Below are 14,914 nucleotides of genomic sequence, written 5' to 3'. Positions count from 1 at the left end.
GTTAAGAAAGTCAAGTTTTAATTGTAACTATGTGCTGCCATCTTTTTGCCAACGATCCCTAAAAAGAATCTCTGTCCCCTTAGTCAGATGGCAGTAATTAACATATTAGAAAAAATACATGTAACTTTTTTAACCTGGAAATACATTTTGTGCTGGACACAGCAGCACAATGGATGTACGTGCTAGTTAGAAGCTAGCTAGAACGTTTTGGTGAGAAGAACTAGATTACAGGCTGTGAAAGAGAAACAATGCTGATGTCTACTTCACTTACAGGCTTGCTGAGATGTATAAGAACAAGAGTATAAACATAGATAAGGCATTCAGGCACTGGCTGGGCTCTGGGCTGCATTTCTCTCTAACCTCACCTACAGTCTCTCTGATTAATCCACTTGCTTCCTAACCCCCTTGGCCGACCCTCCATTCTTCCTTGGGCGCAAGCCAACGTCTGGGGTAAGGTTGAGGGGTGGGAGAAAGTGGAAGGGCAGTTGGGAGACCCTACTGGGGACTCAGGTTTCTGGGAGGGGAGTTGTGTTTCTGTATTACCTTTTACTTTGTATATTTCTGTATCTAACTGTATATACTGTAAATAGCTGCTTGTATATTGTGCTAAGCTGTAAATAATAAGCTTCATTCATATTTCCAGAGCCAGCTGAGTCTAGTCTGGGTGATTTACAAAGTGGGGGTGGGGGGGTGGGTAGCACCCAAACCATCACAATGGAGTTTTCCAGAGAAGCTTAACTACCTCACATACCAATCTCAGATAAACTGGTAGACAGCGCTGGAGAAAACAAAAAAGGAGGAGAAAAGCATCACAAAAAACCTAATTGATACATTTACAGACAAAGATGACTGAGTCTGAAGCAGATGTCACAGACAGACAGCAGCTTCCCGTTTCCTCTGTTGTTGCCATCACGGGAACATGATGGGATGGCTTGCACAATTGGAGTGCTGTAATCAATGGCTACAGACTCTTCAGGAGAGACAGGCAAGGGAGAAGGGGTGGAGGAGTGGCTCTGTATATTAGAGATGCTCTGGATGCCATGGAGGTAGAGATTAAGGGTGATTGAGTCCTTATGGGTGAGAATTAAAGGGAAGGCCAAAAGGGCTGACATCCTGGTAGGAGTCTGTTATAAACCACCCAAGCAACTGGAGGCTGACTCAAGATCACCTGCCCTTGTTCTGGTGGGCAACTTTAACCTACCAGACATCTGCTGGGACTTTAATATTGCAGAGAAGAGGCAGTCTAGAAGGTTCCTAGAGTGTGTGGAGGACAACTTCTTATGTCAGCTGGTACATGAGCCTACCGGGGGGCAGCCCTGCTTGACCTGCTGCTCACAAATAGAGAGAGGCTGGTAGGGGATGTGGTGGTTGGAGGCTGCCTGGGGTCCAGTGACCATGAAATTATAGAGTTTTCAATACATGGAGAAACCAGGAGGGGCATCAACAGAACCTCCACACTGGACTTCCAAAGGGCACACTTTGGCTTATTTAAGGAACTAACTCAAAAAGTTCCTTGGGAAAGAGCCCTTAGAAACAAAGGGGTCCAGGAAGATTGGACCTACTTCAAGAAAGAACTCCTGAAGGCACAGGAGCCAACGAGGGAGGCAGCCAGACTGGATGGGCAGGGAGCTGCTGAAGGAATTAAAGATAAAAAAGAGAGTGTATCACCTTTGGAAAAAAAGGGAGGTGTCCCAGAAAGAGTTCAAGGAAGTTGCTAAGTCTTGTAGGAAAAAAATTAGAGTGGCAAAAGCCCATTTAGAGCTTAGGCTGTCCACGGCTGTGAAGGAAAATAAAAAATGTTTCTATAAATATATGAATGGCAAGAGAAGGGCCAAGGACAACCTCCAGTCCTGATTAGATGGAGAGGGGAATATAGTGACAAAGGATGAGGAAAAGGCAGAGGTGCTTAACACCTTCTTTGCCTCAATCTTCAATAGTGGGACAGGTTGTCTCCAGGACAGCTGGACTCCTGAAGCGGTGGATGGAGTCAGGGACCAGTATAGTGCCCCTGTAATCCATGAGGAAGAAGTAAGAAACCTGCTGAGACACTTGGATCCTCACAAAGTCTGGAGGGGGATCCCATGGGACTGGATGGGATCCATCCTAGGGTGCCGAGAGAGCTGGCAGCTGAGCTGGCCAAGCCACTCTCCATCATTTACCAACAGCCCTGGCTCACTGGAGAGGTCCCTAGAGACTGGAAGCTGGCCAATGTGATGCCCATCCACGAGAAGGGTCGTAAGGAGGAGCCAAAAAACTACAGAGCTGTCAGCCTGACCTTAGTGCCAGGCAAGGTGATGGAACAGGTCATCTTGAGTGCCATCACAAAGCACCTACAGGATGGTCAAGGGATCAGGCCCAGCCAGCATGGGATTAGGAAGGGCAGGTCCTGTCTCACCAACCTAATCTCCTTTTATGATTGAGGTTACCTGCCTGGTGACTGTGGGGCAGGCTGTGGATGTAGTCTACCTGGACTTCAGCAAAGCCGTTGACACTGTATCACAGCATCACAGTATTATCAGGGTTGGAAGAGACCTCACAGATCATCAAGTCCAACCCTTTACCACAGAGCTCAAGGCTAGACCATGGCACCAAGTGCCATGTCCAACCTTGCCTTGAACTGCCCCAGGGACGGTGACTCCACCACCTCCCCGGGAAGCCCATTCCAGTGTCCAATGACTCTCTCAGTGAAGAACTTTCTCCTCACCTCCAGCCTAAATCTCCCCTGGCACAGCCTGAGGCTGTGTCCTCTCGTTCTGGTGCTGGCCACCTGAGAGAAGAGAGCAACCTCCCCCTGGCCACAACCACCCCTCAGGTAGTTTAGACAGCAATAAGGTCACCCCTGAACCTCCTCTTCTCCAGGCTAAACAATCCCAGCTCCCTCAGCCTCTCCTCGTAGGGCTGTGCTCAAGGCCTCTCCCCAGCCTCGTTGCCCTTCTCTGGACATGCTCAAGCATCTCAATGTCCCTCCTAAACTGGGGGGCCCAGAACTGAACACAGGACTCAAGGTGTGGTCTAACCAGTGCAGAGTACAGGGGCAGAATGACCTCCCTGCTCCTGCTGGCCACACCATTCCTGATGCAGGCCAGGATGACACTGGCTCTCTTAGCCACCTGGGCACACTGCTGGCTCATGTTCAGGCGGGTATCAATCAGCACCCCCAGATCCCTCTCTGTTTGGCTGCTCTCCAGCCACTCTGATCCCAGCCTGTATCTCTGCATGGGGTTGTTGTGGCCAAAGTGCAGCATCCTGCACTTGGAGCTATTGAACCCCATCCCCTTGGACTCTGCCCATCTGTGCAGGCGATCAAGGTCCCACTGCAGAGCCCTTCTGCCCTCCAACTCAGTCACATCTGCCCCCAGCTTGGTGTCATCTGCAAACTTGCTGATGACTGACTCCATGCCCTCATCCAGATCATCTATGAAGATGTTAAAGAGGATGGGGCCCAGCACAGATCCCTGAGGGACACCACTAGTGACTGGCCGCCAGCTGGATGTGGCACCATTCACCACCACTCTCTGGGTCCGGCCCTCCAGCCAGTTCCTAACCCAGCACAGAGTGTTGCCATCCAAGCCATGGGCTGACAGCTTAGCCAGCAGTTTGCTGTGGGGGACAGTGTCAAAGGCCTTGCTGAAGTCCAGACAGACCACATCCACAGGCCTCCCCACATCCACCAAGCGGGTCACCTGATCATAGAAGGAGATCAGGTTGGAGAGGCAGGATCTGCCCTTCCTAAACCCATGCTGGCTGGACCTGAGCCCTTTGCCAACCCCTGTCTGCCACAACGAGCTTCTGGCAAAGCTGGCAGCTCATGGCTTGGACAGATACACTCTGATATGAGTCAAGAACTGGCTGGAAGGCCAGGCCCATGGAGTGGTGGTGAATGGTGCCACATCCAGTTTGCAGCCAGTCACTAGTGGTGTTCCCCAGGGATCAGTGCTGGGCCCAGTCCTGTTCAATATCTTTATTGATGATCTGGACGAGGGCATTGAGTCCAGCATCAGTAAGTTTGCAGATGACACCAATCCAGGAGTAGGTGTTGATCTGTTGGAAGGTAGGAGAGCCTTGCAGAGGGACCTGGACAGGCTGGATGGGTGGGCAGAGGCCAATGGGATGACATTTAACAAGGCCAAGTGCAGGGTTCTGCACTTGGGCCACAACAACCCCAAGCAGCACTACAGGCTGGGGACTGAGTGGCTGGAGAGCAGCCAGGAAGAAAGGGACCTGGGGGTACTGGTAGATAGTAGGCTGAAGATGAGCCAGCAGTGTGCCCAGGTGGCCAAGAGAGCCAATGGCATCCTGGCCTGCATCAGGAACAGTGTGGCCAGTAGGACAAGGGAGGTTATTCTGCCCCTGTACTCAACACTGGTCAGGCCACACCTTGAGTACTGTGTCCAGTTCTTGGCCCCTCAATTCAAGAGAGATGTTGAGGTGCTGGAAGGTGTCCAGAGAAGGGCGACAAAGCTGGTGAGGGGCTGTGCTAGTTTGAAGCAAGCTAGAATGTTTTGGTGAAAAGAACTATATAACTGGCTATGAAAGGTAAACATGGTTGTGTCTCTTCTCTCACAGTCCCGCTGAGAAGTCTGGGAAGAAGAAGTAAAAACATTAGATAATATTCTCCATTTTGTTCTCACTCTGCCTTTGTCTTCAGACCTAGCCACATCTCCTTAACCTCACTGCCACTAACCTTCCTTCTTAACCTCTTGGCTGCACCTTTATTCCTTTCTCAGGATTTGGGGTAAGGTTGAGAGGGCAGGGGAAGGTGTTGGGGTGGTTTGAGGGGAAGGTGTTGGGGTGGTTTGAGAACCCCTCTTGGGGACTCAGGTTTCTGGGAGGGGAGTTGTGCTTCTGTATTACTTATTCTTTGTATATTTCTGTATATAACTGTATATATTGTAAATATCTGCTTGTATATTGTGCTGCTTGTAAATAAATAGCTTCATTTTTATTCCCAGAGGCCTTCTGAGTTAGCTGGGGCAATTACAGAAGTGTGGGGGGTGGGTAAGAGCCCAAACCATCACAGGGGCCTGGAACACAAACCCTATGAGGAGAGGCTGAGGGAGCTCAGGGTGTTTAGCCTGCAGGAGGCTCAGGGGTGACCTCATTGCTGTCTACAACTACCTGAAGGGAGGTTGTAGCCAAGTGGTTGTTGGCCTCTTCTCCCAGGCAACCAGCAACAGAACAAGGGGACACAGTCTCAAGTTGTACCGGGGGAAGTATAGGCTGGATGTTAGGAGGAAGTTCTTGACAGAGAGAGTGATTTGCCATTGGAATGGGCTGCCCAGGAAGGCGGTGGAGTCACCATCCCTGGAGGTGCTTAAGAAAAGACTGGATGAGTCACTTAGTGCCATGGTCTAGTTGACTGGATAGGGCTGGGTGATAGGTTGAACTGGATGATCTTGGAGGTGTCTTTCAACCTGGTTGATTCTATGATTCTGTGCCTCTTTCACCTTGCAAACCACACTTTTTCTGAAAGATGTCTCAAACTCGACCATCAGGCAATTGACATTAGAAATAAGAGTTTCTAAGGAAACGTGGTTCTGTTGTGCTGCCATTCAGTGACACATAGACAGGCTGGAGAGTCGGCAGAGACGTGCAGAGTCTTGTATCTGAGGCAGAACACCCACATGTATCTGTATAGGTTGGGGATGGACCGGTTGGAGAGCAGCTCTGAGTAAAGTGACCGGGCAGTCCTGATGGACAAAAGGATGACCAAGAGCCAGCACTGCGCCCTTGCGGCCACGTAGGCCAGTGGCATCCTGGGGTGTATTAGAAGGGGTGTAGCTAGTAGGTTGTTGTGGAGGGCCTGGAGGCCTGAAAGCAGGCTTATTTATGCCTGCTCTGCCTGGACATGTCTCTCTGCCTGCACCAGGGGTAAACGAGAACAAAGAGACACCTATTGTGCAAGTCCCCACACACCCAGCTTGGGCCTGCCTGGTGCTGGGCCCATGTGATTCCCATACCTGGTGTCCAGGCCTGTGGGTTTTACCTAGTAGGGTAAGGTTTGGCTGACTGCCAACCTGATTGGTCATTTGAGTGGCCAATGACACCATTAACTCTCGGCCCACATTTAATGAGTGGGGGTGCACAGGCTCATGTGTAGCCTTCCCCACATTACTTGCGGCTCCACCACATTGCTTGCTTGCCTGCCTGTGTACTTCCTTGCAGCTTTATGCCTGCCTTTGTATGCGTGCCTGGTGTGCACATTGCCATGGGTTGCAGGAGCAGACCCACTTGTCTGCATTCAATCGGCCTGAGGAGCCAGCGTTAGACTTGTGCTCAGATTGCACAGAATCCTGCCTCTGCACCTGAGATCCTGCCTGCCTACCCCTGGAGAGAGCAGCCAGCAGGATCCAGCCGCATAAGGTCAGAGACTGCCATTTCCCCTGACGCCGGAGGATTCCAGCCTTTAAGTCCACAGGCAGAGACCCTGAAGAATTCGATACTTGCAATAGGCTGATGCAGCTCTGGAGGGTGATTAATAATTGATAAGAATTGTGAGTAGATGCCTCTGTAATTTCTTTACCTCTGCCATAAAGCAGAGAGCAGCTTTCAGCTCAGCTTTGCTGGGCAAACAGTATAAGACCTCAGGTGGCACTGAGCCGCAGGGAAACTCTCTCTCTGTTAATAGTTTGAATGTTGCTAGTTATTAATAAGTTTTCTGTAAATATATATCCTAGAATGTCTTCATAACAGTGTAAAGAATCCTTTTAATATTAAAGTTCAGTGGTTGGGCATGGCGAGAGTTGAAATATTGGAAGTTAATAAATACATATTTTTATAAATATCCTCTCGCATTAATTAATTTCTCCCCTCCACCAAATCGGCGTAGGCACTGAGAAACCCCATCTGTGACATAGGTCAAGAGAGGATCTACTTCCTCTCTGCTCTGGCCTTGTGAGGTCACATCTGGAAAATACTGTGTCCGGTTCTGAGCCGCTCAGTTTAAGACTGACAGGGAACTGCTTGAGAGAGTCCAGCATAGAACAACAAACATATTTAAGGGAGTAGAACATCTCCCTTACGAGAAAAGGCCAAGGGAGTTGGGTCTCTTTAGCTTGGAGGAAACCAAGTGGTGACTTCAGTAATGTTAATAAATACATGGAGGATTATTGTATTAAGGATGGAGCCAGGCTTTTCCTAGGGATATTGAACGACAGGAAAAGGGGCAACAGGTGTGAGGTGGCGCATAGGAAGTTCCACATGAACCTAAGGAAAAACTTTTTCATAGTGAGAGTGACTGCACACTGGAAGAGGCTGCCCAGAGAAGCTGTGGAGTCTCCTCTGGAGACATTCTAAACCTGCCTGGATGCACTCCAGGTGACCCTGCTCTGGCTGCATGGTTGGACTAGATGATCTTTTGAGGTTGCTTCCAACCTCTAATATTCTGATTCTGTGAACTCTGCCTGTCCTGAAAGAGAAAGTCTTACACAACACTTAGTTTCTGCACCATGCTGATAACAGTGTTTACCATAAGGGAAATGAAACCACAAAGCCTTAAAACAAAGGCTTTCTATGGGAGATGAAGATACTCCTGGGCTCCTCAGGACACAGTATTGCAGGCCATAAAAAATAAGCAGTTAGCAATGAAAACTACAGTAGCAGAGAGGAATATTCAAACTTACTTGTTGAAAACAGGCCTGGACAAGGTTTTCTGGGAACATGTTCCTGTTAACAAAGCAGAGGTTATTTCAGCATTACAGCATACTAAGAGCACACTGTTTACATTTAAAAAATGGACTTGAAGCACAGATCAGTTTATGTTTCTTTCCCCAAAAAGCAGTGTATTTAGCACCATCAGATATCTAAAGAAATTAAGAAATCAGGACTCCCTGTTATCCATTGTTTTCCTGCTGTTGATTTTTTGTGCTTATTTTTCAGTATTTGACATTTTTCTTGGTAAGCAACTAAACCCAGTGGTTTACTATAAGCTGAGCTATAAACTCTGGACTACAATTCATATGACTTCTTACTATAGCAAGACTTTTTCATGCGTGAAACTACATTACCTGTGAATGTGTAAACATTCATGTGGAAGTTACTGGTAACAGATTGTATTAGGTTTTATACTGATGTTGACTGCACTCCTCATTAATTCCTGGGCAAGTAACCATGAGGAATAAGATGAGCCATCCAAAGAGCTGCCATTCTGGTCATGCACAAGCAGGAGGGGATGGAGGCTCGGAAGAGCTTTGGTTTGGTGAACACAGGGATTTGGGGTTGAGGCTTGTGAGCTACCTCACACAAAAACCTCAGTGAAAGGGAACTATTCTCAAAAGAAATCTACCTTAATACATGCTGAGGCAGAGATGGCCCAGATGACAGCAGCTGGATGGTGACTTTTCCAAGGCAGATATATACATTTAAGTAAATATGCATGTGTGTATTTTTACTAATGCCAAAGACCTGTGTGTTTGGAGTTGCAGATGCAAATGCTTGTCGCATTTCCTGAAATAAAAAATACTGAGAAGGGCACTTTTACCTATGAATTCACAGCATCATTTCAGCTGGAAAAGACCTCTAAGATCAAGTCCAACCATTATGTGGCAGTTGATTCTTATGTTTTAAGTAAAAGTTCTACAAAAAGAAACCAGTGGGCAGGAACAGTGACACAGGAAAGAGAAAAAAATAATACAGAGAAATATTTTTGAGGGAAATATTGAAGCCTACCATTAGAAATGCCTTTTTAATTTTTTTTTGACATGTTAGGTCTGAAAACCTACTCAAGTCCACTGTAAACCCTTTAGGGTTTTCTTCCTTCTAACCATTTTAAATATCTATCATTTTCCAGGACACTGGTGGGGAAAGCCTCATTATAAGGTTGCCTTACATAGCTGTGGTGCAGTGAACTTCTTAACTGCGTATCCATAAGAAACCTTCGCACACTGTGTCTCTTTCTCTGCATTCTGCCTTGAGGACAGTGTGATGCTGCAGTCTCAGTTAGTTTTCTAAGCTGGATGACATAGAAGCTGCCAGTCAATAACCCATCAACCATTCAATGCTTTCCAGGTATTTTCATACAATCATAGAATGGTCTGGGTTGGAAGTGACCTTTAAACTTCATCTAGTCAAACCTCCCAGCAGTGAGCAGAGTCATTTTTACCTAAAGCAGGTTGCTCAGAGCCTGGTCCAACATCACCTTTAATGTTTCCAGGGATGTGGGGCATCTACCACTTTTTGGACACCCTGCTCTGGTGTTTGACCACCCTCAGTGTAAAAAATGTTTTCTCTGTAACTTGTCTAAATCTACCCTCCTTGTCCCAGTGCTACAGGCACTGCTGAAAAGGCTGCTCCCATCTTTCTTATAGGCACCTTTAAGCACTGAAAGGCCCCAGTAAGGTCTCCCAAATCCTTCTTTTCTCCAGGATGAACACCAACAACTCTTGCATCTGCACACAAGACTACAGGTGGAGTCTCCCCAGAGCAGAACAGAGGGGCAGAATCACCTTCTTTTGACTGTTTATTTTGATGCAGCCAGGACAGCATTTGCCTTCTGGGCTGTGAGTACACACTGCTAGCTTTTTGATACACTACCCCAAGTACTTCTCTGCAGGACTGCTCCTGCAGTCATACTGGGGAACTGCCAGAACTCACTTGTACTTGGCCTTCTAGAACCTCATGAGGTTCACATGGGCCTACATCTCAAGCTTGTCCATGTCCCTCTGGATGACAACCTGTCTATCTGGCACCTCAACTGCACCACTCAGCCTGGTGTCATCTGCAAACGTGATGAGGGTGCACTCGATCCCACTATGTCATTGATGTCTATGTAACTTTCTTCATAACAGGTAAATCTTGCACATCAGTTTCTAGAAAGAAGAGAATTTTTGGTGTTGGTGGTTTGCTAAAGTCAATGGTATAAACAGAAGTTTATTAAACTGCTTTAAAGTTCCCTAAAATGCTGAACCCTTTGGAATACAAATTATTCTGTCCTTTTCCATCCAAGCAACATCAGAATACATTTCAATTGTATTACACATCACAACTTTACATGTATTTGTTTGGATTTATGCAACAAGGATATAGGAAAAAAGAAAAACCTCACCTGATCAGATCAAGCATGGCATCAACAGTACTGACTTCTGGGGTACTACCCACTCTGTCAATCTCATTTGCTGTTTGAGGCGCTCCAGGTTTAATAGTCACAACTAAGACAATCCCTGCAGAAGGAGAACCAGAAGAGCTCACATGCAAGCAGAGGCATTGGTGCATCCTGCCTCAATGTACCCTGCGTGCTAAACTCACCAAATGTTTTCCCTGGGTACATGCACAGGGCTGCCCAACAAAGAGAAGTAAGTCTACAGGTGGTGCCCTTAAATATGTGAGCTCCCCCCAGTACAAGACCTACTTGCAGCCTTGCCACTAGGCTTGGGCACTCTACCTTTGTTTTTGCATATACAGTACTACTACTTACCACAAGGAAAAATTACTTCAGCTGGGCTTCATCTGAAGTATTATGCAACTTTTGCATGATAATATTCTGATTTGCTATTTATCTCCCCGTTTGTGTAGTTCTTGTTACTAATTGCCTTTCAGATATGAATAAAAGTGCATTGTCCTGTGATCCCAAAGTACAACAGGATGTTTGGGTAAAGCTAGTTAGCAATAAAGTTATATAAGGCTTTCAGAAATGGACTGAAATAAAAAACTATGGGCAAGAAATACTAGCTTTGACCTTGTGAATACTGAAACCAATGACAAATTTCCCATTTATTTTAGTGGCTTAATTTTAGGCATTTTTACTGTTTTTTGAAAAGTGAGGTGTTTCCAACTGTACTTTGTTCTTCATTTTGTTTTTTATTTTTACACCTCATATCCAAACATAAAGCAAATGAAGCTACCAAATCCCAGTGTCCCAGTGTAAGGTGAAAAGACTCACTTGCATTACCCTTCAACCTGCCAGGAACAAGAGTTTTTAGTGACAGTTGTGCATAAAAGCAGAACTGATTTTGTTTAACTCTGTATGATGAAACAATTCATGCCATAGTATCATACAATAACTCACAACACTAGGGACTTCTGGAGATTGTCTGGTTCAACCTCTCTCTCATGGTAGGGACAGTCTCAAAGTTAGATACATATTAATATTAGTCTTTATTTGCCTTACTATATATTCACAGGAAATTCCCAGAGAGATGAGATTGGTGTCACTGCAGTGATACATGGCCTTGTATGTCTGTATGTGATTCTTTTCCATTGTTAAATACTACTTTGCCTTATGAGTAGGCCACATGTGATGTACACTTTGCCCTTTTATTAAATACAGGTTTATTTTTAGTGGGTGGTATCTCACACAAGCTCACAAAAATAAGCCAAGTGCTTCATTTAAGAAGGCAGGCTGAAGGTACTTGTTCAAAAAAATACAATGGTTTCAAGGTTGCTTGCAGGGAATGAACTTCTTGTAAGAGGAGATCTGGACTTCAGAGAGGTTGAAGAGGAGCCTGGTAGCGACAAAGGGGGACAAAAACTTTCTATGAAGGAAAGCAATAATTTCTGCCATTCTTTCAGGTGAGACACATGCTCACAATTGATAATCAGTAAAAATACACTACTATGCTATTGTGGAAATGGTAGCTAAGGTTGGCCTTAGATGTTCACTTAGCTTTCACACTGCTGGTCACTGTTTGCTTAAGCAGACAACTCCTAATCCTCCCTGATCTGAAATGTATGGTAAAACTGTCTACGGCTTCATCCTGGATATGAATACAGCCCAACTGTGATCAGTGGGACTAATTCTGCCAGTATTCGACTACAAGGATGTCAAGGTACTCGGTATGATTCTTGTCTCTCTATTCATCCCATCCTGTATTGGGAAATAAGTAAAGTTACAGTGCTGCATACTTGTAATCAAGCAAAGCTGGGGATTTTGAAAGTTAAAGTATCACAGAGTACCTAGTATTACAGCAATGACTGTAGTGCAGAAATAATATACGACTGCTCGCAAACCAATCTTCCCAGAAACACTGGAATCCAAAGCAGCAACACCTGCAAGAAGAACCACAAAACACCAAATACTAGAAAACATTCAAAGATGAAATTCACTGGTTTTGCAAGGGCAATTACTTATTGTCCCTTATTTCTCCACAGGATGTTTTTCCTTATTCGAGATGCTTTTAAATACTTAATTGCCAGTTGGACTTCTGAAAAAGGTCCTTAGCAGACCAATGTTTCTGCTTCTGCTTCTTTGCAAAAATCTGGTTTCCTGAATTTTCTAGAAAGAAGATAGTCAATTTTTTCTCATTCCTTGATGTTCATGATCAATTACACTTCTTTGGTTTATTAAAGTATGTTACAGTATATTTCCATATTCACTTTCTTCAAATCTGTAACATTTTGGATTTAAAACTAAAATCCAAGGCAAGGGAAGTGCCAAGGATGTTTTCCAAGGTGGCTCAAAGTCACATTCAGACAAGTAAGCCTCTTTCTGGTGGGCTCACCTTCATTAATGAAGGTGGGGGGAAATGCTGAGGCAGGCATTGCACTAAGATGAACTTCGATTCTGGCAACCAAATGACATAAAACTGCTCATGAAGTATTTTTTATGTACAAGACTGACGGTTGATATCTGCACACATACAATTAAGTAACCACAGTAAAATGAGCATTGTGCCTGTAAAACTTGACTGTCTATAGCCACAGTAGTTAATAATTCACTTGTATCTTTTATATACATTTAAGACCCATTTATATTTTTATTTCTACAGACTTAGATTATAAAACAGTAGCCAGATTCCTTTGTATAGAAAAAAAATACCATGAGGATATTTAACATCAGAGAAGCAGGATTCTGTAGAGAAAAAAGAAGCTTCAAAGATTAAGGAAGAAAAATCTAAAGATTTTTCTGACACAAATGTAACATATTGATCTTTGAGCTCAAAAAGGATCTTAGCAAGTACACTTTAACCACGCACTGAAGTCTCCTTCAGAAGGTGTATCAACAGCAGTAACAACTTGTGCCTAGAGCATTTATATAATGCCTTACTTGTTCTGTTAATTGTTATTCAAAATGCAAACAGTACTGGGGAGGGGGGCGTGAAGAATGAAGGTTATTTTATTTCATCACCTATTTGGTTATTTTGGGATCTTCTGTGGGACAGCATATCATCACACTGAGCACTAGCTATACATGCAGAAATCGGGATGTAAATACAAATAAGGATAATAAAAGAACTATTCATATAGCAAGAGAATTCAGACCACAGCACAGGAAAAACAAACAAACAAACAAAAACCACCAAAAAACCAAGCCCCAATACTAATTCTACAACTATGACAGGAGGTTGTCAGCACTAAATGTATTGCTTGAGGCACAAACACAGAATCTGGGCCATCGTTTTTATTTCTCACCTTGGGAATAGGGAAAAAATCATGCAGAAATGAGGAATTTTGAAGGTGGAAATCATGGCAGTGAGACCTTGAGAATAATAACAAATAAATAGGTTCTGTGGACAATAAAAGAGCTGTTTTGAAGGGCTGTTAGCATTGAAACTTACACCTGAAGGCTTAGACTTTACATTACATATTTAAAAGAGAGGAAACGGGTATTGCCATGGCTCTGGATCTTGTAATGAAAAGTTCATTAAGAATACAAGTCACAGAATTTTATTCTAAAACTTGTACTGACTGTCAACAGCAGTTAGACAGTGAAAGTAAGAAAATAATATTTTCATGGCATGGAATGCTTTACAAAACTTGCCTTAGGTGTTTTTTTTTTCCCTGATGGTCTTGCTGACTCAGATGAGAGCCTGATGATCATTCAAGATTATTCCCCTGGAGTACTCAGTTATAAAGCTTCTACAACTAATGCGAAGTTCCTGTGACAGCCATTCTTCTGGCTCCAAATTAAATCCCTTTGCAAACTGTTATGCTCCTTGGAGTTATAGAGGTATAATTAAGGGAAAACTTTGCCCTTGCCTTCTTAAACTGAATAATGATCCTGTTAGTGATTGAGCCATACTAGAATTTAGCTTGTGCGTCCACTGTCATGTCAGTGTTTTGATAGTAAATACAAACCCATGCAGATCAGTCAGGCAGACATGAGTGAATTAAGTACAAGTAAGTTCTGAGAATTGCAGGTGTGGATATGCTGCATTCAGGATTATGCTTCCATCTGGAGAATGCAGTAACACTGGCTCTAAGTGCCATAGACATGGGTTTGCACTTGGTGCTCTATGCTGCTAAGCTCCTTTCTTTCATGTTAGCTTGTTAAATATAGGAAAACACAATATATAAAGAGATTTCCCTCCAGATACATGCTACTTCCACTAGTGAAAAACTGTTAATACTTGGTTATAATTCATTGGTAGCCACCAGCCTCCTTCTCAAGCCAAATGAAAATCAAATTGCTTTGAAAGAATACAATGGCCTTGTAATTTCTTTTGAAATAAATGCAAGAGTTAATGAATATGTACTAAACAAAGCATGCAACTAATACTCATTTCAGTTCATAGGTAACATTTCTCAAACTAAAATGGCACACACAGTACCCAAAATGGAAAGCTTGCAGTGTTGTAAGTAAAGATAAGATAACAAAAACAGTGTAATAAGACTGGGTATCTACTCAGGATTACCACTAAACTTTTATAACTACTTCAGTTGTTCTTTCCCTCCCTCAGCATTACTGTGGCTGTGATGGGGAGATGATCACAAAAGACTGGAGTTAAAGCCTCTTACTATATCTACCTCTGTGACCATAATTACTTTAGCAAAAGAGAGTTAAGGTTTAGGAAACCAGTAGTTTGAGTTTTCAGTCTTTGGTCAACATGATTATTGAATAGTACTGCTCCCAGTACTGGCCCCTCAGGGACTCCACTAGATGCAAACCTCCAACTAGACAAAAATGGTAAAGAGTGGTCTAGCACTGATGTCCTCCAGCTCCCTCACCACCTGTGAGTGCATGCCATCAGGACCCATGGAT

General features: G+C 44.3%; 1 protein-coding gene across 1 annotated transcript in view; it reads right to left on the bottom strand.

Moving 5' to 3' along the window:
- Positions 1–14,914, bottom strand: part of SLC1A1 (solute carrier family 1 member 1) — a 52,805-nt gene that overhangs the window by 16,687 nt on the left and 21,204 nt on the right. The window contains exons 3-5 of the mRNA XM_064176743.1: positions 11,890–11,982; positions 10,043–10,157; positions 7,623–7,665 (exon numbers count right to left, since the gene is read on the bottom strand). Of these exons, the coding sequence (XP_064032813.1) occupies positions 7,623–7,665; positions 10,043–10,157; positions 11,890–11,982 (251 nt within the window). The remainder of the gene's footprint in view (positions 1–7,622; positions 7,666–10,042; positions 10,158–11,889; positions 11,983–14,914) is intronic.

Source organism: Pogoniulus pusillus, chromosome Z (assembly GCF_015220805.1).
Source record: "Pogoniulus pusillus isolate bPogPus1 chromosome Z, bPogPus1.pri, whole genome shotgun sequence".
In the NCBI taxonomy this organism is placed as follows: Eukaryota; Metazoa; Chordata; class Aves; order Piciformes; family Lybiidae; genus Pogoniulus; species Pogoniulus pusillus.
Note: the sequence above shows the minus strand (reverse complement) of the source record. Positions and strands in the feature narration are given on the sequence as shown.